This window comes from Nerophis ophidion, linkage group LG05 (assembly GCF_033978795.1).
Source record: "Nerophis ophidion isolate RoL-2023_Sa linkage group LG05, RoL_Noph_v1.0, whole genome shotgun sequence".
In the NCBI taxonomy this organism is placed as follows: Eukaryota; Metazoa; Chordata; class Actinopteri; order Syngnathiformes; family Syngnathidae; genus Nerophis; species Nerophis ophidion.
Window position 1 is genome coordinate 27,881,661 of NC_084615.1, and position 26,805 is coordinate 27,908,465.

The 26,805-nt window shown below is 39.2% G+C and overlaps 1 protein-coding gene across 3 annotated transcripts in view; it reads right to left on the reverse strand.

The window, feature by feature from the left end:
• Positions 1-439: 439 nt before the first annotated feature.
• Positions 440-26,805, reverse strand: part of stxbp6l (syntaxin binding protein 6 (amisyn), like) — a 38,929-nt gene continuing 12,563 nt past the window's right edge. For 2 of the 3 annotated variants that reach the window (XM_061900420.1, XM_061900422.1), the window contains exons 3-7: positions 23,674-23,804; positions 23,282-23,570; positions 18,843-18,941; positions 10,929-11,089; positions 440-1,631 (exon numbers count right to left, since the gene is read on the reverse strand). In XM_061900420.1, the coding sequence (XP_061756404.1) occupies positions 1,608-1,631; positions 10,929-11,089; positions 18,843-18,941; positions 23,282-23,570; positions 23,674-23,804 (704 nt within the window). In that variant the 3' untranslated portion in view covers positions 440-1,607. The remainder of the gene's footprint in view (positions 1,632-10,928; positions 11,090-18,842; positions 18,942-23,281; positions 23,571-23,673; positions 23,805-26,805) is intronic. The other variant, XM_061900421.1, reaches the window with a different exon arrangement.

The window sequence follows — 26,805 nt, forward strand, 5'->3', positions numbered from 1 at the left end:
TCAGTTGCCAGAATTTTACTGTAAAAACATAAAATGTTTAATTATATTTTCCCCATATACACCGTAAAAATGACTGTAGATTTTACAGTAAAACAGTGGCACTGTTCTACCATTTACATTTACAGTAGATTGTAAAAAAAAACCATGGTACAATTTATGGTAAAATTTCAGCAGCCATCTCTCGAAAATTTACATGTTTTTCTTACAGTGTATGTGAAAATATATAACAATAGAAAATTGTGTAATGAAGCAATTTAAAATGTATATATTATTCACTGCTACAAGTGGTTCTGAGGGCAGCCACAACTGTGATGTGGCCCCCAATGAAAACAAGTTTGACACCCTGCAATAAACAAAAAGATTATTGCCACGTAAACATTTTTGTTTGAGTGCCATCCAGTGGCTCAAAAAATAATCCAAAACACGTAAAAAGAAAAAGTCCAGTAAGATAATTGTTTATTCAAAGCAGGATTAGCAGCAATAAAAGATATTATTTAACATGCATCCGCAGTCGTAGTGATGTACTTCAACTTGAAACACACTTTGAATGATGCAACCTGACTTTATTAGTTTATTTGCAACAAAACAAAGAATTTCACACATATATTACAAATGCTTTGGGTTTTTCATGTGGTCTAAATGAAACTGTTTTTTTCTGGTCTTAAATGTTGGCGTTGATCTCGACAGGTAGTCTCTTTTCAAGGGTAAGACTATCACTTTTGGATTCCGAAGTCCCAATTAGGGCCCCTTTCCTACAAGAACTGATCCAATTCACCTGCAAATATCAAACTAAGCGGCCTTATCTTATGTGCTCAAACTGAAATACCACTATTTAACTAAACTTGATGGTTTGCTTTCTCCAAGATGAATATAACATTTACCATGTGGAAAACATAATATGAGTTAATTAATTCACTTCAAAACAACTGAAACACTTCCTGCCAGGAAAATCAAAGATGACTCAAAAAAACTTGAAATATAAATGGAAGATACTACACTGGTACTAATATCTATTTAGTCACAGTCACAGTACTAGTAAAACGTGGAGAAGGGGATGAGGATTAAATTAACACTCCCTCTGTCTACTCCTTTTTGTAAATGTTGAATTGTGCATGATAATAAATGATGTTGTTTAAAATCATTAGTATTACTGAATAATACTTTTGAGATGTTTATCCCTTAGTCGAAAAGTTGTAAATGGTATTTAAGCGACGTATACCTGGCGCATCTTCAGTCTTACTGTAGACATAAATGACATAGACGGACAATGTTGGACACTTTGGTGAGCATGACGACTACATGGATAAAGACACAATGTGGACACCGTACAACATGAAAACAACAAGACAATCATTAGATTAAATGAACGCAAAACTGCTTTGGTGGAACAATTCAAAAAGACTACATCACCATGTGTGTATTTTCATGTACAGTATTGTGCAAATCCTATGAAAAGACCGTTTGTATGCATCAAGGGAACATCAAGGGTTAACGTTTCATCGCCCAGGAAAATAAATCCATGACAGGTGATCCTCTTCTAGACATATTTATTGACGGAGCAGTTTGGAGCATGCAGTGACATCACCCGCTTTCTCTCTTGTACGTTTCTACTTCGTGGATTTTAATGCTCTCTGTAAAGACAAAACAATGCTGATTACAGTGAGATATTCAAAAGTACATTTATTAAGTACTTAACCAATTAACACAATATTAGCCTCATTGAATTCAGCATTTCTCAGTCCCTCTATGAATTTGCAAATTCACGTAAATTTAACCAATACCTGCGAAACCCTTCATATTTTGGCAAATCCGCATCATTTTTGCCAATTGAATTTGTCTCCGAGCGTCGCTCAAAAGTGCAGATCAACTGTCTAATCAAAATGTGTCTGCATTTGTGTAACAGTATATCAACATTGTACTACTCCAGCGGCACACTTGTCGTTCACCCACATAACTCAAATCTACTTCCGAATCCTGTCTTAATCCTAAACCTTCTGGCTATCCATCCATCCATCAATCCATTTTCTTCCGCTTATCCAAGGTTGGGTCACGGCTAGCGCAGTAAATAGATATTAACTTCCTTGTTTACAGGTATGTATATATTTATTCTTCTTCAGAATAAGACAATTAATGAAACATTCTATTTGCATTGCTGACCGAGCAAAGACACAGCATTTTCATGACAGGGGTGTTGAACTGTGATGATAAGCTCTCATCCTTTTATCAACAGAAATGCTGGAAAATTATGCAGGTACAAACCTCAGAATCATATTTTGGCACTTTTCTGATGCATGCTAACTGCAGGGCTGCCAAGTTTTAAAAAAAATAACAAGAGATACACTTTGGTGGCATGATGCGTTTGGCCTTTTTTAACACCGATTTTGCTTCAATTGAATAGACAGCAAAGACAAGATATATTTAATGTTTGAACTGTAGAATCGTAATAATTTTTTGCAAATAGTCATCCATCCATCCATTTTCTACCGCTTTTCCCTTTGGGGTCGCGGGGGGCGCTGGTGCCTATCTCAGCTACATGTACTTTGAATTTAATGGCAGCAACACATTGCAAAAAGGTGGCACAGGGGCATTTTTACCACTGTGTTACATGGCTTTTCCTTTTAACAACACTCAGTAAACGTTTGGGAACTGAGGAGAGCAATTTTTTAAGATTTTCAGGTGGAATTATTTCTCATTTTTGCTTGATGTACAGCTTAAGTACCAGCACTCTTTTACTATGAAGCCACGCTGTTGTAACATGTGGCTTGGCCTTGTCTTGCTGAAATAAGTAGGGTTGTCCATTATAACGTTGCTTGGATGGCAACATATGTTGCTTCAAAATCTGTATGTAACTTTCAGCATTCAGCCTTCACAGATGTGTATGTTACCCATGCCTTGGGCACTAATACACCCCCATACAATCACAGATGTTGGCTTTTGAACTTTGTGCCTATAACAGTCCAGAATGTTCTTTTCCTCTTTGGTCCGCAGGACACGATGTCCACACTTTCCTCGAAAATTTTGAAATGTGGACTCATCAGACCACAGAACAATTTTCGATTTTGCATCAGTCCATCTTAGATAAGCTGTTTTTGGGTGTTGTTGATAAATGGCTTTTGCTTTGCATAGTTTAGTTTTAACTTGCAGTTACTAATGTAAAGACAAACTGTAGTTACTGGAGATGCGCAGATAGGCAATTATATCATCCGCAACCGCATCATTAAAGTCGTCATCCACCCGCCATCCACCCGAACCAACATTTTATCAAAACCGCAACCGCCCGCCCGTTGTTATATATCAGGGATCGGCAACCTTTACCACTCAAAGAGCTATTTTGACCCGTTTCACAGAGTAAATAAGACATTGGGAGCTGTCATTCAGATAACGAGAATAAGGGCGTGCTATGAAGCCTTTGCCTTTGACACTTTCTACAACATGTACAAACTACTTGCCACTCCAGCAACATGTTGTATGCAGCTTCCGCAGATACACGAACGAGATTGAAAGGTATACTGGGTGATACAGAGTACACTGATGGTTATGATATAAACAACTTTAACACTCTTACTAATATGCGCCACACTGGGGTAGCCATACCAAACAAGAATGACAAACACATACTGGGAGAACATCCTCACAGTAACACAACATAAACGCAACACAACAAATACCCAGAATCCTTTGCATCATGACTCTTCCTGACTGTATTTTACACCCCTGCGCCCCCAACCCCGCCCACCTTACCGACGCACGGGGCGGGCTGCTAGCGGGGTGTATGATATAGTCAAAAACAATAGCTGTGGGCCGCAAATGGCCTCCATGTTATAGATAATAAAAAATGTAATCTGATAAATCTATCGATAAAAAGCACAGCCTGGCGATGCATGCGCGTTTATCATTACGCACAGTCACTATCTCTGGTTCAGTAAACAATGACGGTGATGACGTCACTGCCAGCGATGCTAATTTGTCAGCCACTTCTTCAAGAGACTCTTTGTGTGTGTGTGTGTGTGCGTGTGTGTGTGTGTGTGTGTGTGTGTGTGTGTGTGTGTGTGTGCGTGCGTGCGTGCGTGCGTGCGTGCGTGCGTGCGTGCGTGTGTGTGTGTGTCGTTGTGTTTCCCACCTTCTTGAGACATCAACAAGGAAAAAGTACCTTCCATATGAAGACCGGTGAACAAGTTAGAAAATAAATCATGGTCCCAATACGAAAAACCATTGCATCTGATAGAGAGCCAAATACTAGAGTCCGTGAACATTGCTCCAAAGTCAGGATTTTTGGTTTATTTAATGTGCATACCAAAGTAAACATTGACAGGTGCAAAGGTAGCAATGTATGATAAAAAAGATGGCAGCTAAAGAAGGACTTCCCTATTCAACCCCGAAAAATCCTGCCAGGTGAACAGCTGATTTTATGACTTCCGGTGCTGACGTAAGACACCTCGCGTCCCATATGTGACCATAGGATGAACAAATACACTACGATTCTAAGACCAGAGTGCCCATTAACGGTTAGGCGCTACAGCTGGGTTGCCGAAAGTGCGGCACAGGGGCCATCTGTGGTCCGTGACTCGTTTGTCATCGGCCTTAAGCACATTACAAAAAAAAAAAAATAGAGATCTCATTTGCACCCCTGGTGGTTAAATCTATCAAAATGAGGGTGGTCCCAAAAAGGAGGGATTTTTCAAATTGACTGTGTGTCAGTTTTCATAGTCCTCCCCCTCTGGTCGACATATGAAATAAAAGTGTGTGTAAAAATTTGAAGTGCTCCCCCTCTGGCCAACATATGTAATGACAAGTGTGTGTAAGAAATTGAAATGCGCCCACTTTGGCCAAAATTCATAAAGAAATAATGTATATATATATATATATATATATAGAGAGAGAGAGAGAGAGAGAGAGACAGAGAGAGAGAGAGAGAGAGAGAGAGAGAGAGAGAGAGAGAGAGAGAAACTGTAATAACTTGGAGTAAACAATGAAGATTAAAAAACAATTACAAACCATGAATTTCACTATGAATTGATTAACGTGGACACAGACTTAAACAAGTTGAAAAACTTATTTGGGTGTTACTATTTAGTGGTCAATTGTACGGAATATGTACTGAACTGTGCAATCTAGTAATAAAAGTTTCAATCAATCAAAACAGAAATAAAAAAAAATAAAGGTTAACTAAAAGCTTACCTTTTTATATTTGATGGTATATATATATATATATATATATTATTAATGTTCTAAATACACATTTTTATGTACTGTATCTAGAAAGGGTGGTCCTAAAGAGGTGGGCATTTTTCTGAGGTCTCAAGTAGGCAACAAATACATGAATGTGCGTGTGCGTGTGCGTGCATGCGTGTGTGTGTGTGTGTATGTGTGTGTGTGTGTCACAAGCTGCTGAAGAAAGCTAAACTGGGTGGCACCCTTCCTCTGACAATCAGATCAGTTGTTATCATGATGAAAAGGTAATTTTAATATTAATTATCGCTGAAGCACCACAGTCATTGACCCATTCATGGTCCGAACACCAAGTTTAATGTTCACTTCCTTGTTGGAAAACATAAAATTGTGTAAAAAGTAGTGAACTGTAACGCATTCAAAAGTTTAAGGAAGGTCAAATTAGGCCACACACTTAAAAACTTTTGTGAAAAGTGTGTTGACCGGCTATATAAATTGTGTGACTGAATTAAAAACTATAATATAAAAATACAGGGCCAAAATTTAGATTTCAAAAGAGTGGGGGACAAAATTGGCACGGTTTGAAGGATTAGATTTTTGTTTTGGATTATTAGTAATACATTATAAATGATTGATTTATTTTTAGTACAACATTTAAAAAATAACAACAAAGGAAACATCAAAATAATCCCCTCAATTCCCCCCAAAAACGGATTAAATCGCTGGACTATAAAGACAATATAACATACATCCGTAAATGTGGATGCATATGCAAAAGTGCAATATATTTATCTGTACAGTAAATCTATTCATATCTGCACCTTCCTTTGTAAATGCAGCCACTCTGCACCTTATTGCTCTTTTATCTCCCACTACAACAAGCTAATGCAATTAAATGTCGTTCTTATATGTACTATAAAGTTCACATTTGAATGACAATAAAAGGAAGTCTAAGTCTGTACGTCTAGACTATTGCCAACTAGGTAACTAGGTCGGTTATTAAATTTCATATAAAGCATCCTGTCATTTATCAATTGACATTTTACAAGTAATTGTTGCTTCCAAATAGTGTCAGGTTAAAACAAAATTCCTCTTCATGGCCAGTCCACTTCGTGCCCTGCTCTCTTCCCGGTCTGATATAATGTACAGTAAACTACACTCGTAACGTTACAAAAGCCATGTTTGAAAATGTGACAAAGACGTACATTTCTTTCTTTTTTTTGTAATGAATGAATCATTCTAACAGCTGATACATAATTCACAGTAAATTGCTGATGCACATTTGGGAACCACTAACAGTTTCTGTAGGGTTTTTTTTTTTTCATTACGCAATGTTTATGTCAGTTTGTGGTCCTGTATTTTTTTATTTTATTACAGTTCTACAAACTATCTACTTTACAATGACCGTATTTTTCGGACCATAGGACGCACCGGATTAAAAAGGCGCACTGCCGATGAGCAGGTCTAGTCAGGTTTTTTTTTCATACAAGAGGCGCACCGGATAATAAGGCGCATAAAAGGGGTCATATTAGGATTTTTTTCTAAATGTAAAACACTTCATTGTGGTCTACATAACATGTAATGGTGGTTCTTTGGTCAAAATGTTACATAGATTATGTTTTATCGACCATCTTCAATGAGCTTTCTGAGCGTCTCTTCAGAATGTGCGTGGTTTTATTTACGCGGCTCACCTTCGACAACGTCTTCTCCCCGTCATCTTTGTTTTAGCGGTGTACCGTGCAAGGACAGGTGTGGAAGAAGTGTCAAAAGATGGAGCTAACTGTTTTAATGACATTCAGAATTTACTTAAATCAGTAACAGAGCAGCATCTCCTCATCCATGGCGCACTAGTGTAAAACAGCAACGCTGGAAATGTGTCCCGTGAAAAAACGTCCGACCGGAACCCTTTAATAACTAAAGTTCCGTGGGTGAATTATGTAACCCCACTACTGTTTTTAACGCTTTCATAGCTAGTCTACTGACAGATATAAGTAAGGACTTTACGCTACTTTATATTAGAAATGGCAACAGTGAAAGATGAATGTCCCATAATAAGATAGAGAAAAAGAAGAAACTTATGACTACGGTGTCGGCACGCACTACAATGGCGGACATGTTCACATTTTCAGGACTTATGCAGGACAAATACAGATCAGCAGGTACCAGAAGGTAAGAAATGTTGGTTTTGCATAATTTTGCAAAACAAAACGCCAGATAATATGTCTGCTAATAGGTGCCATTTTATGGTCGTTATTCATTCCTGGGCTCGAGATCTTTCTGTGTGGAGTTTGACTATGTGGGTTCCCTCTGGGGCCTCCGGCTTCTTCCCACCTCCAAAACATGCTCCTGGGGATAGGTTGATTGGCAACAATAAATTGGCCCTAGTGTGTGAATGTGAGTGTGAATGTTGTCTATCAGTATTGGCCCTGCGATGAGGTAGCGACTTTTCCAGGGTGTACCCCGCCTACTGCCCGAATGCAGCTGAGATAGGCTCCAGCACCCCCCGCGACTCTGAAAGGGACAAGCGGTAGAAAATGGATGGATGGATACACTCACCATAAAAATACTTGTATGTTTAATGCACCGACAATCCTTTAAGTCAGGGGTGTCAAACTCAAATACAGAGTGGGCCAAAATTTAAAACTGAACAGAGCCACGGGCCAAGGTTGAACAAATGAACTTTTTAATAGTTTTGCATTGAACATTGAACAAGCAAGGCTTATATAACGTTAAAGTGACATATCATATCGAGTTTTAAATAATAATCATTAAAAAATATCAATGGCATATCAAATAAAATTTAAATAAAAATTGAATGCCTCTTTTCTATGTGCAGCCCTCTGAGGTAAATATAAAAATAAACTTTTTCCACTGGCTAATAATAAATTTGCAAATAAAATAACAATAACAAATAAATCAAACATTCGAACCTTGAAGTAGCAAGAGAAAGTGCATGAGTAAAACATTAATTATTGCTTGGGGGCCGGGGGGGTATATTGTAGCGTCCCGGAAGAGTTAGTGCTGCAAGGGGGTCTGGGTATTTGTTCTGTTGTGTTTATGTTGTGTCACGGTGCAGATGTTCTCCCGAAATATCTTTGTTATTCTTGTTTGGTGTGGGTTCACAGTGTGGCGCACATTAGTAAGATTGATAAAGTTCTTTATACAGCCACCCTCAGTGTGACCTGTATGGCTGTTGAACAAGTATGCGTTGCATTCACTTGTGTGCGTGTGTGTGTAAAAGCCGCATATATTATGTGACTGGGTTGGCACGCTATTTCTATGTAGGAAAAGCGGATGTGACGACAGGTTGCAGAGGACGCTAAAGGCAGTGCTGTTAATGCACGACCCAATATTGTCGTCCGGGTAGAAATGGGGAGAAAATCGGGAGAATGTTTACCCCGGGAGATTTTCGGGAGGGGCACTGAAATTTGGGAGTCCGGGAAAATCGGGAGGGTTGGCAAGTAAGAGTATTAGTGGTGAATGGGGTGTTACAGCGGCACCACCGCTGTATAAAACCGGCGGGCCAGCTGTAATGTTAATTTCATATTGCGTCAAGGGCCAAATGAAATTACACGGCGGGCCACATTTGGCCCGCGGGCCAGAGTTTGACACCCATGCTTTAAGTGGTGAGGCTTGAAAGCCGTCATGCAGTTTACACGTATCGCTTATGTGTGACTGCTATCTACTGGCCACATCTATCATTACACCACGTACCAAATAAAATTGTTTCGAGGCCGGTACTCACAACCAGAATTATGCCGTACATTATGCGCTGTATTGATTTTTGAGAAAATGAAAGGATCTTAAGTGCGGGAAATACGGTACTTTTTATTTCGTTCCCGAAATATGTGTTCATGTTTAACATAAGAAGTGGGTTTTAATCATTATTCTTCTCAGTGTTCCCTATTCAATGAATACAATTACATATTGCAATTTATACTTGCCAGTGTTATCCTAAATCAACTGGCTGCCACCCAAATAGGCTTGATGAAAGCGTTCAAAACAGGGTTGCTCATGTATGCAGTACTCCCGCCAATGGTAGCAGTTAAAAATTAAAGTACCAATGATTGTCACACACACACTAGGTGTGGTAAAATTATTCTCTGCATTTGACCCATCACCCTTCATCACCCCTGGGCGGTGAGGTGAGCAGTGGGCAGCAGCGGTGGCCACGCCCGGGAATAATTTTTGGTGATTTAACCCCCAATTCCAACCCTTGATGCTGAGTGCCAAGCAGGGAGGTAATGGGTCACATTTTTTATAGTCTTTGGTAGGACTCAGCCGAGGTTTGAACTCACAACCTACCGATCTCAGGGCGGACACTCTAACCAGTGAGCAGAAGGAGATGTCACTATCGACCAGGGGTGTGGGAAAAAATCGATTCGAATACGAATCGAATCGTTTACATTGTGCGATTCAGAATCGATTCTCATTTTTAAAAAATCGATTTTTATTTTTATTTTTATTTATTTTTTAAATCAATCCAACAAACCACTACACAGCAATACCATAACAATGCAATGCAATTCCAAAACCAAACCTGACCCAGCAACACTCAGAACTGCAATAAACAGCGCATTTGAGGAGACAAACACGACACAGAACAAACCAAAAGTAATGAAACAAAAATGAATAGTATCAACAACAGTATCAATATTAATTATAATTTCAGAATAGCAGTGATTAAAAATCCCTCACTGACATTATCATTAGACATTTATAAAAATAATAAAAAAGAACAATAGTGTCACAGTGGCTTACACTTGCATCGCATCTCATAAGCTTGACAACACACTGTGTCCAATGTTTTGAAAAATATAAAATAAGTCATATTTTTGGTTCGTTTAATAGTTAAAACAAATTTACATTATTGCAATCAGTTGATAAAACATTGTCCTTTACAATTATAAAAGCTTTTTTTTTTTTTTTAATCTACTACTCTGCTGGCATGTCAGCAGACTGGGGTAGATCCTGCTGAAATCCTATGTATTGAATGAATACAGAATCGTTTTGAATTGGAAAAATATCGTTTTTGAATTGAGAATCGAATCGAATCGAAAAAAATCGATATATTATCGAATCGTGACCCGAAGAATCGATATTGAATCAAATCGTGGGACACCCAGAGATTCACAGCCCTACTATTAACCCTTAAAAAAACACAAAACAAATGCGGCAATCTGACTTTTAACAGCGACTGAACAACAAAGTATGAATGTATTGAAATTGCTGGCTTTGATGTCTCTTGTATTGGTGGTCTTATCTTGTTGACTGGGATCAAAAGTGGTTGAACACATGTAGCGCTTAATTTTAACAGCAGAGGTTGCTGAAGCTACACCTTAGGTTTGACTGTTAACCACCATGTGGTTAACCACATGGTGGTTAACCAACGTTTGCTGTGTGTATCAACACTAAATATTCTATTTTATTCATGTAAAATACACAATAAATGGTATACTTTTGTAATGTTCATATTTTCAGTCTTGCAAACCCAAATAAAGGAAGCCATATAAAGATTTAAAACAGAGGAGGAAAAATAATTCCAAAGAAGGAACATGAATCATCAACAAAACTTTGTTTCTGTTTCTTCATGCTGGTAACTATCTGTCTAGCTGCACACGCTGGAAATGAGTAGCGAGGCCAGAAATGAGGAGGTACTTTCTAAATAAATTTGATGTCAGGCCCCTGACACCTTGGACTCTTTATTATGTAGTTGAATAGTCTAGTCCTAAATGTACTTTATGAGATACAGTATTTACCTTGTGAGCATTGTCTGCAAGCTGATGGGCAGCGTGCACCAGCCCCAGAGTCTTGTCTTCAGCTTTAGTCAGTCTGTCCCCGCACTCGCCCACAGCCACGTTCATCCGATGGACTATATTACCCATAGGGCTCTTTGTCGCCCGCTCTTCAGTCTGACCTGCTTAAAACACACAAAATATATCATCTGGATGATTGTGCAGATACAGACATGTAACAACGCCTTATCTAATAATAGTGCTGAATGTAACAAGGTAATACATGTTCACCTCATTATGGATTAACGCCATATTTTGTAGTCTTGAATGCGTTATGTAATAAACGTTGATTCATTTTGTAATAATCTGTTTCATATTGCAAAAACTATTATATGACCCAGAGTGCTGCGATGAGGTGGCGACTTGTCCAGGGTGTACAAAGCCTTCCGCCCGATTGTAGCTGAGATAGGCACCAGCGCCCACCGCGAATCCAAAGGGAATAAGCGGTAGAAAATGGATGGATGGATAGATGGATGACCCAGAGTGAAAGTTTTTGGACTTGTGTTGTTTTTCCCAGTGCGTGGTTTATATGGCAGCCCTTCCTTTAGATGGGGCTGGATCAATTACTTGTGGACTGGTGTGGTGTATTTTATACAGTGTACTATTTCCTTATATGATTGTGAGCTAGCAAATGCATTTGGTCACAGAATCCTTTAAAGGATTACTCTACTAAGGAAATACACCCTTAAATAGCTTCAAAAGTGCACATGTCCATCACAAGCTCTCTAAAGCAGGGGTTATCAACCTTTTTGAAACCAAGCTACTTCTTGGGTACTGATTAATGCAAAGGGCTAACAGTTTGATACACACTTAAATAAATTGCTAGAAATAGCCAATTTGCTCAATTTATATTTAATAAATAAATCTATATATATAAAAAAAAGAGTTTTTCTGTCTGTCATTCTGTCGTACATTTTTTTTCCTTTTACGGAAGGTTTTTTTGTAGAGAATAAATGATGGAAAAAAACACTTAATAGAAGGGTGTAAAAGAGGAGGAAACACGAAAAAAATGAAAATAAAATTTTGAAACATACTTTATCTTCAATTTCAATTCTTTAAAATTCAAAATTCAACCGGAAAAAAAATGAATAGAAAAACCAACTAATTCGAATCTTTTTGAAAAAATTAAAACAATAATTTGTCATTTTTCCTGATTAAGATTAATTTTAGAATTTTGATGACATGTTTTAAATAGGTTAAAATCCAATCTGCACTTTGTTATAATTTATAACAAATTGGACCAAGCTATATTTCTAACAAAGACAAATCATTACTTATTCTAGATTTTCCAGAACAAAAATTTTAAAAGAAATTCAAAGGACTTTGAAATAAGATTTAAATTTGATTCTACAGATTTTCTAGATTTGCCAGAATAATTATTTTGAATTTTAATCATAATAATTTTGAAGAAATATTTCAAAAATATTCTTCGTCGAAAAAAACAGAAGCTAAAATGAAGAATTAAATTAAAATGTATTTATTATTCTTTACAATAAATAAAAAAAATACTTGTACATTGATTTAAATTGCCAGGAAAGAAGAGGATGGAATTTAAAAGGTAAAAAGGTATATGTGTTTAAAAATCCTAAAATCATTTTTAAGGTTGTATTTTTTCTCAAAAAACTTCTTTCTGAATGTTATAAGAAGCAAAGTAAAAAAAATAAATGAATTTATTTAAACAAGTGAAGACCAGGTCTTTAAAATATTTTCTTGGATTTTCAAATTCTATTTGAGTTTTGTCTCTCTTAGAAGTAAAAAAGTCGAGCAAAGCGAGACAAGCTTGCTAGTAAATAAATACAATTTAAAAAATAGAGGCAGCTCACTGGTAAGTGCTGCTATTTGAGCTATTTTTAGAACTCATCTGGTCCTTACGGGCTACCTGGTGCCCGCGGGCACCGCGTTGGTGACCCCTGCTCTAGAGAGAGGTGGCTCTTGCCCCCATGAAAATTGGAATGCTCAAAAAATGCAGGTTTGAATTTTAGGAGGAAGTGCAAAGACATTCTAGTGGTTAGAGTGTCCGCCCTGAGATCGGTAGGTTATGTGTTCAAACCCCGGCCGAGTCATACCAAAGACTATAAAAAATGGGACCCATTGCCTCCCTGCTTGGCACTCAGCATCAAGGGTTGGAATTGGGGGTTAAATGACCATAAATGATTTCCGGGTGCGGCACCGCTGCTGCCCACTGCTCCCCTCAATTCCCAGGAGGTGATCAAGGGGATGGGTCAAATGCAGAGGACAAATTTCACCACACCTAGTGTGTGAAAATCATTGGAACTTTAACTTTCAATTAGCAACAACTGGTAGGAAGCCCTCACAAGTAGGAGTAGGGGATAGGGGTCGGAGGTCACCCGACTCAAACCGATCACAGGAAATAGGTTGACTGGCCAAGCAACAAACTGGGCTTTGTCCAGACTGGCCAGATACAAGGCTAGAGTTACGAAGAGTGGGGGTCTTCGTGTAAAAGATATTTAAGGACAGTGTTCTGAGAAGACATTAGAAGAGTAATCAGGCCCACCCTCTCTCTCCTGGACGCTGCAGTTCCAGTCTGAAGCTCGCTGAAACAAATAAAGCTTTTTGTTTGATGATCCCTCATCACCCATCACACGACCAACAAATATATAACACTGGTTTTCTGCAATATCTGCTGGTCTGCTTTGTTTGCCGTGTTGCTTTACAGTTCGTGTGCAATTTTTAGCTATACTGTAAAAAATGACCGTAAAAACTACGGCAAGCAATTGGTAAATAGCAACAGTAAAACATCGTAAAATCAAAAATTGTTTATCACAGCAGCAAATGTAGTGGAATTCTGAAAATAAAGAAACCGTACATAACTTAAATTAATATTGTTAAAATATGTAGAAAAACATGACTTTATTGTGAAAATTTAAAAAAAAAAAATGCATTTGCAAATCCTGCAATGTCACTCACATTTAAATACTCAAACATGTACGGTTTTATTCGGTTTACATTAAAGATTTTGCAGATTGCACATTTAAATTCACAGCATACATTAATTGTTTAAGGGGTTTGTGTTAAAACATTAGCCAACAACAAGTTTTCTTGTATTTTTGTGGCAAGTGGTTTCAGACATTGAGGGGTTAACTATATGTGCTTTATTGTAAACTGCATCGAAATGAACCACGTTTTATCTTTAAGTGTGTTGGAACTGGTTGTAAGAAGCAATTTACCAGATTTTAAGGCTCATTTTAATAGCTGACTTGAATCAACATGTTGTGAAAGGCCATGTTGTCCAGTGAAAGGTGGTACAAACACTTTCAAGTTAAATCTTCATGTACTGCTCACATTTCTCGGAAACACCGGCATTTTGCAGCTACAAGTACTGGTGACAGGGCAGAACGGTGGAGTTGTTGTTAGTATTTGTGCCTCACAGTGAGAAGGGCCTGGGTTTGATTCCCGAGTTAGGGGGTCTTTGTGTGTGGATTTTGCATGTTCTCCCCTTGACTGCGTGGGTTCTCTCCGTGAACTCCGGCTTCTTCTCACCTCCAAAGACATTCACCTGAGGATAGGCTGATTGGCAACAGTAAAATTGGCCCTAAATTGTTTTATGGTGAATTCCTGGCAACAAAAGGTGCCAGTATTTTACCGTAAGTTCTATATTATTTTTTGTAAACAAGTAAACATGTATTTATCTTTTTTTATATAGTATTTTACCACAAGCAAAAACAACTAGTGTATCAACAGTAAAATTGACGGATATAACATCAACATACTGTAATGTCTTATACACCGTGACTGTATATTTTACTGTCAGTTTCTGGTAACCACAGCTGCCAGTATTTTACCGAAAATTGTGCAGAATTGTGTTTACTGTGTATAGTAGGTTTTTTTTGTATATTATATTACATCTTTGCCTGCATTTCGCCTGCTATTCTCTGCATCTTGGGGTCACCCTGTAAGCAACGCTTCCTGCTTCTGACAAATCCATCAAGTGTGAGGCTTTAATTAGGAAAACAATCAGCACAATATAAAACATTTCATCTTCTTTACAATTAATTTTTCAGAATCTAATAGAATGTTTGATTGGTCAAACCAAAATCAAATATAAATATATTGCTTATAATGGATTATGTGATTGCAAGCCTGAGAAAAATGTTACACTAATTAAATACTACTAACATAAAAATGACCAGTGCACTGAAATGTTGGAGGACATACACTCATGCTATATGGATTATGTTATGATTATATTATACTATACATCAGGCCTGGGCAATTATTTTGACTTTAGAGACAAAAATGTGTCTGGGGGCCGCAATATCTATCTATCTATGTATACATATACAGTATATATATATATATATATATATATATATATATATATATATATATATATATATATATATATATATATATATATATATATACAAACCCCGTTTCCATATGAGTTGGGAAATTGTGTGAGATGTAAAAATAAACGGAATACAATGATTTGCAAATCCTTTTCAACCCATATTTAATTGAATGCACTGCAAAGACAAGATATTTGATGTTCAAACTCCTAAACTTTTTTTTTTTTTGTAAGTAATAATTAACTTAGAATTTCATGGCTGTAACACGTGCCAAAGAAGTTTGGAAAGGGCACGTTCACCACTGTGTTACATCACCTTTTCCTTTAACAACACTCAATAAACGTTTCAGAACTGAGGAAACTAATTGTTGAAGCTTTGAAATTGGAATTCTTACCCATTCTTGTTTTATGTAGAGCAGGGGCCTCAGACACGCGGCCCGCGTGACGTTATTTTGAGGCCCCCACCTTAATATCAAAGTTTAATGTTAGTGCAGCCCGCAAGTCTTATATGCATGGCTTTGATTGATTGATTGATTGATTGAACTTTTATTAGTAGATTGCACAGTACAGTAAATATTACGTGCAATTGACTACTAAATGGTAACACCCGAAAAAGTTTTTCAACTTGTTTAAGTCGGGGTCCACGTAAATCAATTCATGACACTATACAGTGTTGTGTTATTTGGGTCCAAAATCGCTCATTCAACATTCTGGGTTGCTTACCCCTGCGTTAGTGGAAAAGTGGCAAATGAGTGAAAGCGATAAAGACGTTGCCATGGAGATGAGGGTTTTCTTACGAGCCTGGCTGAAGTCACACCTTGATACCTTTCTGACAGTAATAAGAGTCCCTGATAACCTGGACCAATTCAAACCGTTATTTTTTTTTTTTTTTTGTGGTTTAATTTGCATTGCCTCACACGATGAACACTACATATATTTCTATGTGACGCCAGATAACACTCCGGGAGCCGTCACTTTTTTTGCGCTCACTATCCCGGTACTTTCCCGGCTATTATCCGCCGACTGCCGTGTTGCTATAGGGAGGAAAAGCGGAGCGACACACATTGCAGAAATAACATTATTCTCCGTGTGTCGGCCAAACACAAATATGATCCACGACCACAAACATGTCTTTTTCAAAGCCTGCAGTGAAGAGAAAGTTTAGTGATGAGCAAAGACAATTCCAGGAAAAGTGGGAGATGCAATATTTCTTTGTTGAGCACAGTGTCTTATTTGCACAGAGAAAGTTGCGGTGCACAAGGTATACAATTTGAAACGTCATTATACAACTACACATGCTGAGGAGTAGATCAAATTTAAAAATATATATATATATATATTTGTTCTCGCGGCCCAGCCTCACCCAGACTCTGCATCCAGTGGCCCCCAGGTGAATTGAGTTTGAAACCCCTGATGTAGAGCTTCAGTCGTTCAACAGTCCGGGGTCTCCGCTGTCGTATTTTACGCTTCATAATGCGCTACACATTTTCGATGGGAGACAGGTCTGGACTGCAGGCGGGCCAGGAAAGTACCCGCACTCTTTTTTTACGAAGGCACGCTGTTGTAACACATGCCATCTAAGCCGGCGCTTAGATGGCAGCATATGTGGTTCCAAAACCTGTATGTACCTTTCAGCATTAATGGTGCCTTCACAGATGTGTAAGTTACCCATGCCTTGGGCACTAATGCACCCCCATTACATCACAGATGCTGGCTTTTGAACTTTGTGTCGATAACAGTCTGGATGGTTCGCTTCCCCTTTGGTCCGGATGACACGATGTGGAATATTTCCAAAAACAATTTGAAATGTGGACTCGTCAGACCACAGAACAGTTTTCCACTTTGCATCAGTCCATCTTAGATGATCTCGGGCCCAGAGAAGCTGGCGGCGTTTCTGGATGTTGATCATAAATGGCTTTCGCTTTGCATAGTAGAGCTTTAACTTGCACTTACAGATGTAGCGACAAACTCGATTTAGTGACAGTGGTTTTCTGAAGTGTTCCTGAGCCCATGTGGTGATATACTTCACTGCTGACATTTGAACTGCAACTAAACCGGGACTTGCCGTGGCAGCCTGGCACCTCTCCCACTAATGACACTGACCGTCAGTGGGTTCCATGGTGCGCCACGCTCCCTCTCATTTTCAGCGCACTGAGCGCCCTAAACACCAGCCTGTGTACTGTCTTGTGCTGCTTGACCTCTCCCAAATCAACAAAGTCTCCACTCATGTGACCGCCGAGCAAGCAGCACAAAGATGCCTTTGAGTCGCAGAGAGGTGCAGGACCAACAGACAATGGACAATACACAAAACACAGAAATGAACAAAAAAAAAATGACCTGAGCAAACACGTTAGAAGTGTTGGGAACAACTTGTGACCAAAAAGTACAATTCAACACTAAACAATTCATTGTTTTTTGTTCTGACCGTAATCAAAATAAAAAAATCAGGAAAAAAAATTAAGAAAGAGTAAAAAGATGAAATTTTGATACCAAATTAGGCTTGGTCACCCATAACAAACAAAAACACAGTTTTGTGTTTGAAAGATGTCTGCCTTTAGCATTCTTTAAAAAAAAAAAAACAGGTAATGATGTTAAAAGTCATGTTTGATGGTCTCGCAACATGTACCAGGTGATGGCGTTAAAAATCTTTTTTGATGGTCTCGCAACATGTACCAGGTGATGGCATTAAAAGTCATGTTTGATGGTCTCGCAACTTGTACCAGGTGATGGCATTAAAAGTCATGTTTGATGGTCTCGCAACATGTACCAGGTGATGGCATTAAAAGTCATGTTCGATGGTCTCGCAACATGTACCAGGTGATGGCGTTAAAAGTCATGTTTGATGGTTTCGCAACTTGTACAAGGTAATGGCGTTAAAAGCCATGTTTGATGGTCTCTCAACATGTACCGGGTGATGGCGTTAAAAGTCATGTTTTATGGTCTCGCAACATGTACCAGGTGATGGCGTTAAAAGTCATGTTTGATGATCTCGCAACTTGTACAAGGTAATGGCGTTAAAAGCCATGTTTGATGGTCTCTCAACATGTACCAGGTGATGGCGTTAAAAGTCATGTTTTATGGTCTCGCAACATGTACCAGGTGATGGCATTAAAAGTCATGTTTGATGGTCTCTCAACTTGTACCAGGTGATGGCGTTAAAAGTCCTGTTTGATGGTCTCGCAACATGCACCAGGTGATAGCGTTAAAAGTAATCTTCCGACACCAGCCAACAGCATCAGCTCAACTTAAATAGTCTGTTTTCGTCCTGGTCGTGGAACTGTGGATCATCTCCATACTCTTGGCAGGATCCTTGCGGATGCATGGGAGTTTGCCCAACCAGTCTACATGGACAGTATTAGTATAAGTAGCCCATTTTGGACAAATAGAAGACCTCAAGGTGGATGAGTGTTTAGCTTATTGGCCTCATAGTAAGTTCTACCTATATGTGGGGTTTTCTAAGGTAAAAAAAAATCATTCATGTTTGTTCATTTTCATGAACGTACCTCTTCAGTTGCCTCTATTTACTGTCGCCAAACTAAGTTGGGGTACAGACAAAAAAAAGTGATTACCTTCACTCTGTAAGCGTCTCTGGTTTGCAACTATCTTGTTCTTCAAATGATTCATGTAGGCTTTGCAGCGGTAGATGAAGAGGTTCATGGTAGTGGCATCTGACATATGAGGAAAAGAAATGGCAGAATTAAGTCAAAGAGTTCCAGCATTGTTACTGTCGAGTCAATGTCATTAGTTAAGTGCCAATTCAAAACAAACATTGTCTTAGAGCATGTTACACAATTGATGTATTGCCAGGGAAAAAACAGTGTGTGTAGAAGTTCACTATGGCGTCCCACAGGGATCCATACATAGACCTTTACTGTTCAGTCTTGATATACTTCATTTAACGGCAAGACACACATTCTCAATCTTAAAATATTGTTTATCTGTAACACAGACTACACAAAAATACATAAAAAATTAGGCATTAAGCAGTTTTGATCTTTGCGTTTGTGGTGTGCTACAATAACATCAATACAGTACAGCACACACGTAACAATTTTCTCCCACCACCGAGCAAGACACCTGTCCTCCAAGCCTGGAATCTCAAGTGAAATAACGTAATCTAAAGATGGGTATTTCAATCTAAATATCAATAGTATTGATACCAAGGTGTGTGTTGGAATTGGATGGATACTAGCGTGGTGAAATCGGTACTTTTGTTGCACTTTCTCTTCTTTACATCCAGCAAATTACTTACTGTACCATACCAGACCATAGAGCGCATCGGATTATAAGGCGCACTGCCGACGAGCGGGTCAAGTCAGGTCTATTTTCATAGAAAAGGCGCACCGGATTATCCATCCATCCATCTTCTACCGCTTATTCCCTTCAGGGTCACGGGGGGGTGCTGGAGCTTATCTCAGCTACAATCGAGCGGAAGGCGGGGTACAGACACCCTGGACAAGTCGCCACCTCATCGGAGCGCACCGGATTATAGGGCGCATTAAGGGAGTCACACACACACATATACATATATATATATATATATATATATATATATATATATATATATATATATATATATATATATATATATATATATATATATATATATATATATATATATATTGAATCCTTTTGAATCGAAAAAAAATCGTTTTTGAATCGAGAATCTCGTTGAATCGAAAAAATTGATATACAAACCCCGTTTCCATATGAGTTGGGAAATTGTGTTAGATGTCAATATAAACGGAATACAATGATTTGCAAATCATTTTCAACCCATATTCAGTTGAATATGCTAAAAAGACAACATATTTGATGTTCAAAGTGATAAACATTTTTTTTTTGCAAATAATCATTAATTTTAGAATTTGATGCCAGCAACACGTGACAAAAAAGTTGGGAAAGGTGGCAATAAATACTGATAAAGTTGAGGAATGCTCAGCAAAGACTTATTTGGAACATCCCACAGGTGTGCAGGCTAATTGGGAACAATTGGGTATAAAAGCAGATTCCACGAAATGATAAGTAATTTACAAACAAGGATGGGGCGAGGGTCATCGATTTGTAAGTAAATTGTCGAACAGTTTTAGAACAAAATTTCTCAACGAGCTATTACAAGGAATTTAGGGATTTCACCATCTACGGTCTGTAAAATCATCAAAAGGTTCATAAATCCCTGCACGTAAGCAATGATATTACGGACCTTTGACCCCTCAGGTGGTACTGCATCAAAAACTGACATCAGTGTGTAAAGGATATCACCACATGGGCTCAGGAACACTTCATAAAACCACTGTCAGTAACTACAGTTGGTCGCAACATCTGTAAGTGCAGGTTAAAACTCTACTGTGCAAAGCGAAAGCCATTTATCAACAACACACAGGAACGCTGATGGACTGATGCAAATTGGAAAAGTGTTCTGTGGTCTGATGAGTCCACATTTCAAATTATATTTAGAAACTGTGGACATGGTGTCCTCTGGAACAAAGAGGAAAATAACCATCCGGATTGTTCTAGTCGCAAAGTTCAAAAGCCAGCATCTGTGATGGTATGGGGGTGCATTAGTGCCCAAGGCATGGGTAACTTACACGTCTGTGAAGGCACCATTAATGCTGAATGGTCCATACAGGTTTTGGAGCGACATATGTTGTCATCCAAGCAACGTTATTATGGACGCCCCTGCTGATTTCAGCAAAACAATGCCAAGCCACGTGTTACAACAGCGTGGCTTCGTAGTAAAAGAGTGCGGGTACTTTCCTGGCCCGCGTGCAGTCCAGACATGTCTCCCATCCAAAATGTGTGGCGCATTATGAAGCATAAAATACGACAACAAGAACCCGGACTGTTGACCAACTTAAGCTGTACATCAAGCAAGAATGGTAAAGAATTCCTCTTTCAAAGCTTCAACAATTAGTTTCCTCAGTTCCCAAACGTTTATTGAGTCTTGTTAAAAGAAAAGGTGATGTAACAAAGTGGTGAACATTCCCTTTCCCAACTACTTTGGCATGTGTTGCAGCCATGAAATTCTAAGTTATTATTATTTGCAAAAAAAAAAAAAGTTAATGAGTTTGAACATAAAATATCATGTCTTTGTAGTGCCTTCAATTGAATATGGGTTGAAAAGGATTTGCAAATCATTGTATTCCGTTTATATTTACATCTAACACAATTTCCCAACTCATATGGAAACTGGGTTTGTATAATCGAATCGCGATCCCAAGAATCGATATTGAATTGAATCGTGGGACACCCAAAGATTCGTAGCCCTAATATATATATATACATATATATATATATATATATATATACATATATATATATATATATACATATATATATATATATATATATATATATATATATATATATATATATATATATATATATATATATATATATATATATATATATATATATATATATATATATATATATATATATAACATGTAATGGGGGTTCTTTGGTCAAAATGTTGAATCGATTGTTTTTCAGATCATCTTCAAGCCACTTTCTGACAGTCACTTCTGGATGTGTCGTTTTGTGGGCGGTCTTATTTACGTGGCTCACCTTTGACAGCGTCTTCTACCCGTCATCTTTGTTGTACTGCTGTAGCGTGCAAGGACAGGAGTGGAAGAATTGTCAAGAGATGGACCTTACTTTTAGCTTACCAAAGTCGTACTAAAACCTTTTGAAAGGTTTTTGAGCGCCGTGTGAAATGTTCTATATTTTCAATGGAACATATACAATTTTGGTGTTGTTTACTTGAGTCATATTGCAGTCTACACGTATCTCTTATGCATGACTGCCATCATATTGCAGTCTACATGTATGTATGTCTTATGTATGATTCCCATCATACCAGGAACGGTGTGGCGCAGTGGGAGAGTGGCCGTGTGCAACCCGGGGGTCCCTGGTTCAATCCCCACCTAGTACCAACCTCGTCACGTCCGTTGTGTCCTGAGCAAGACACTTCACCCTTGCTCCTGATGGGTGCTGGTTAGCGCCTTGCATGGCAGCTCCCTCCATCAGTGTGTGAATGTGTGTGAATGGGTAAATGTGGAAGTAGTGTCAAAGCACTTTGAGTACCTTGAAGGTAGAAAAGCGCTATACAAGTACAACCCATTTATATTGCAGTCTACACGCATCTCTTTTGTGTAAATGCCATCTACTGGTCACACTTATCATTTCACTATGTACCAAATAAAATAGCTTTGTGGTTGGTAAGCGCAACCAACATTTTTCTGTACATTAGGCGCACCAGGTTTTAAGGCGCACTGTCGAGTTTTGAGAAAATGAAAAGATTATAAGTGTGCCTTGTAGTTAAAAAAATAAGGTAATTTTCTTCACAGAGTTTATGTGACAGCAGCGCCTCACCCTGTCTGCCAGTGCAAACAACGCACCGTTCTTTCTTTTGATGCTGCTCCCCTGCCTGCCCTACTGACGACAGATGTTATTTTTCACAAATATGTGCATTTAATGGTAGTTATTTTATTGGTTTTGTGTACTTTTTAAAATTAATAATGTTGTCATATTATTCCTTATTTGTTGTATGTTGCAATAGTGGCTTTTTTTTATTAAACAATTGTGTGTAGTATAATGGTATAGTGGAATATTTGTATTCATTTATATACTAATACATTGTTTTACTGTTAAATTAATTACAAAATATTTTTTATTTCCAAAACTTATTTTTCCTGCCTTCCCATAATAATAATAAACAAACTAGAGGCACATTTAACAAAGTTATTCAATGAGTGACTTGGATTGGACTCTTATTGTAAACTTTGTTTGGCTCTATAATGGATTATTTCGCAGCAGTATTCAATCAAAAATAAAAAACAAAGTGACAGAATCATTAATGTGTGTTTGATCCTACCAAAACTGAGACAGTGTATGAAAAACAGGACATATTTTTGGTGAAAACCTTTGGTCAAAACTGAAATATTCTAAAACCGGGCCGTAATAAAACCGAGTTACCACTGTCCTGTGTGTTGTGATATTCCATTACCTCTTGTGAGTTTGGATTGGCAGTTGATGAACTCTGGTGGTTTGGATACAACCAGGCTCTTCCGTCGAGTTTGCCGTGTTCTAGATGAAGGGGAGGAGTCACTGTGACCAGCCTCCACAACCGGAAGGGTACCCTGGCGATTCGCCTTTAACAGACTTCCTGCCTTCCCTTCCCAGTACGTCTGGCAGGCACGATATAGTATCTGGATGAGAATACACTTCTCTGCTGCAGAGCTGGCCACCCACTGATCCACTGTGTTAACAAACACTAGGTCAAACTCGGGACTGTCCTACAACAGAGAAGACAGCCTGTGACCAAGCAAATACGAATGATGATTAAACCACATATTTTTTATCCACTCTTTTTTTATAGAAGACAAATTGGGATGAAACCTTGTTGGGGTTGATGCCGTTGACCTGTCGGAGCTGCTCCACCGTCCACTGGGATGTCCTTGTGAAGCTTGAGGAGCCTCTGAACTGTTTCACTTTTGAAATGATCAGCTGTAGTGGCCTGGTGTTTGTCACTGCACAGACAACGTTCAATATCCCTTACTTTTGGAAAGTAATTGAAAAGCTTCACGTTCTGTGTAAAGGTCTAAAACAATTTCAAGAAACAAAAATAGCACACATAACTTACACAAAATCTTAATCATAAGAACCAGAGGCATTTCAAGTCAAATGATGTGGTATTACAGCTGGGACACATGTTAATGCGCGGATCGTTTCCCCAAGATGCAGACAGAACTCCGCAGGCAGCGTGCAGGCAGGAAAATTATTTATTTTCCATAAATCAGAAAAAATACAAAAATACAGGAGAGTGTGCCGATAGCAGGGGTACCTATGGAAAAGCTAACGGGAAAGCTTAGCATGGGAAACAAGCAAACAAATGGCAAAGCTTAGTTCAGGAATCGAACGGTAAACACACCTAACTAGTTGCGTGGAGCAAACAAGACAGCCAGACTGAGTGTGGCGAAAAGCAGGAATAAATAGCTCTCTGATTAGTGCCCGGGAGCAGGTGAGCGTCCCGAACACTAATCAGAGGCAGGTGAAAATAATCAGCACCCGTAGAAACCAACAAAACACTAACCCGGAGATGCTGAAACAGAACTAACAGAGTCTTTAACTAAACAAGATCAAGAGGACCGCGTACTTAAGCAACAAATAATGACTTGTCCAGGGTGTACCCCACGTCCTGCCCAAATGCAGCTGGGATAGGCTCCAGCCACCACCGCAATCCCAAGAAGGACAAGCAGTAGTAAATGGATGGATGGATGGACTACTGATTCATGTCTCAGATCTGTGATATTACATATACAGTCCAAACGCTTTCATAGTTACGATTGTAAAACTACCAAATACCGAAACTAAAGTGCACATTAAGAGCTCTCCCAATAAGGCTGTTAAAAGATGAAGGGCCGAGGGCTCATTTTCCAAGGTTGCTACGCACAACAAGGGTGAAATGCACATAAGTAACTTTCACTGCAAATGTTGGTATTTATAGGAAAAAAAACAAATTGCGAAATGCTTGCGTATTTCTATGAACTCATTCGATCATGTGTTGAGCTTATGCAAAGTTGTTTAGACACAGGAATCAGTGACACCCAGTGGTGTCACCGCCAAATATACACATACTCACATGAAAAAACATATATGAACTGTATAATACCCAACAAAACATACATTTTACGATGTATTCACATTCCTCTAATTCTGTACGTCCTGGGCATACGGAAACAGGGCAAACAGGGATGTGTGGGGACAGGAACCACTGCCTTGGTGGCCCCCTGAGCAGCGGGACGAGGAGCCACTAATGTCCTTATAACCAAGGTTGTAGGCAGTGAATCGCCTGGCACCCTCAGACTGACCATAGATTAGCTCAGCAGCAGAAGCCTGAAGGTCCTCTTTCGAAGCAGAGCATTAGCCCAACATTACCCACGGTAAACAGTCAACCCGACCATCATCTGGGAGACTGGTCTGCAGGGCTGCCCTCAGCAAGTGACAAAACCGTTCACACAGCCCATTTACTTGAGGGTGATAAGCAGCACTGCAAAGTAGCTGTACCCCATTCCTACAGCCATTGCGTTCCACAGCTCCGGTGTGTATTGAGCTCCCCTGTCTGCGGTCAGGTCAGAAGGTGTGCCAAACCGCAAGACCTTGTTGAAAATGAAATTTTTAGCAATCTCGTCCGGACGAGAGAGGAACGACATCCGTCTTGAGGTGGTGGGGGAATTTGGTCTGCCGGCAGGGCACACGTATACCTGCCCACCCCCTGACATCCTCCTGGCCAAACTAATTTGGGTAAAGGGGAAGATGCTTGGTGTAAAACACTCGCCGGCACAAAGCCACAGGAACCATGGGATGAGATGTACCAGTAGAAATGTCACAGAGCAATGTGGAACGATTGCCATGGTAGAAAACATCCACGAACTGCAAACCTGTTAGCGCTGAAGGTCTGCATCTCCGCTGTGATCCGCCGCCATTTCCGTAAAGTGGAGACCCTTGTGTACAGCACTGACAAGAACACGTGACACACAGCCGTGGCAAAAGTCAGAGGTTTATGGTCCACAAAAGCAGTGAAATCGTGACTCTCCAATAGGAACCTTTAATGGAACTCCCTGTCAAAAATGCTGTATCTCTGTTCTAATGCCCGAAGTTACTTGCTGAAGAAGGCAAGAGGCTACCGTGCCCCCACCACCCACTGCTCGCACACCGCGCACACGGCTACATTTGAGGGATCAGTAGTGAGAGCCAAAGGACCAGTAGGGGAGAGTTATGCCAGCAAGGTAGCGCTAGCCAGGGAATACTTTGTGTCTTCAAACGCTTGCAGCTTGTCAGGAGACCAGTTCAACTCCCACCATGTGGGATTAAACGGTAATAAGCGGTAGAAAAAGGGAGGGATGGATGAAAAATTGACCATTTTGAGAAACATCTGAAGCAGCTTGACAGTGAGTTGGTGTGTAAACTTGGAAATTGCCTCCACCCGTGTACGCTGGACTTTGAGATAATAAAGCCAATGTCTGTTACTCTAATTGGGTTCACAATCAGGCCATGTTCGTTTAACCGGCTCAACAGCAGCCATTTAGGTTTTAAATGTTCCGCAGCCGATGTACTGGCCACCAGAATATCATCTAAAGAAACAAACAAAAATAGTAAATTCTGGAAGACAAGAGTCCATGAGTCGCTGAAAAGTCTGTGCTGCCCTCCACAGGCAAAAGGGCATCCTCAAAAACTCATATAATCCAAAAGGAGTAATTATAGATTTCCTAGGTATGTCCAACTCATGTTGTACTTGGTGGTAGCTGCCCACCAAATCCACCTTCCAAAAAATTACGCTCCAGTCAGGCGTGAAAAAAAGTCCAGAATGTGTGGGATAGGATAACAATCCGGCGTGGTGATATTATTTCGTCGGTGAAAGTCACCACAAGGCCGCCACAAGGACTGTTGGAACGGTGTAAAATCTCCAGATTCTCCATAGTGGCGAAGTCCTGCGGTGCCAGGGCCACTTTAGCAGAGTCAGGCTGCCGT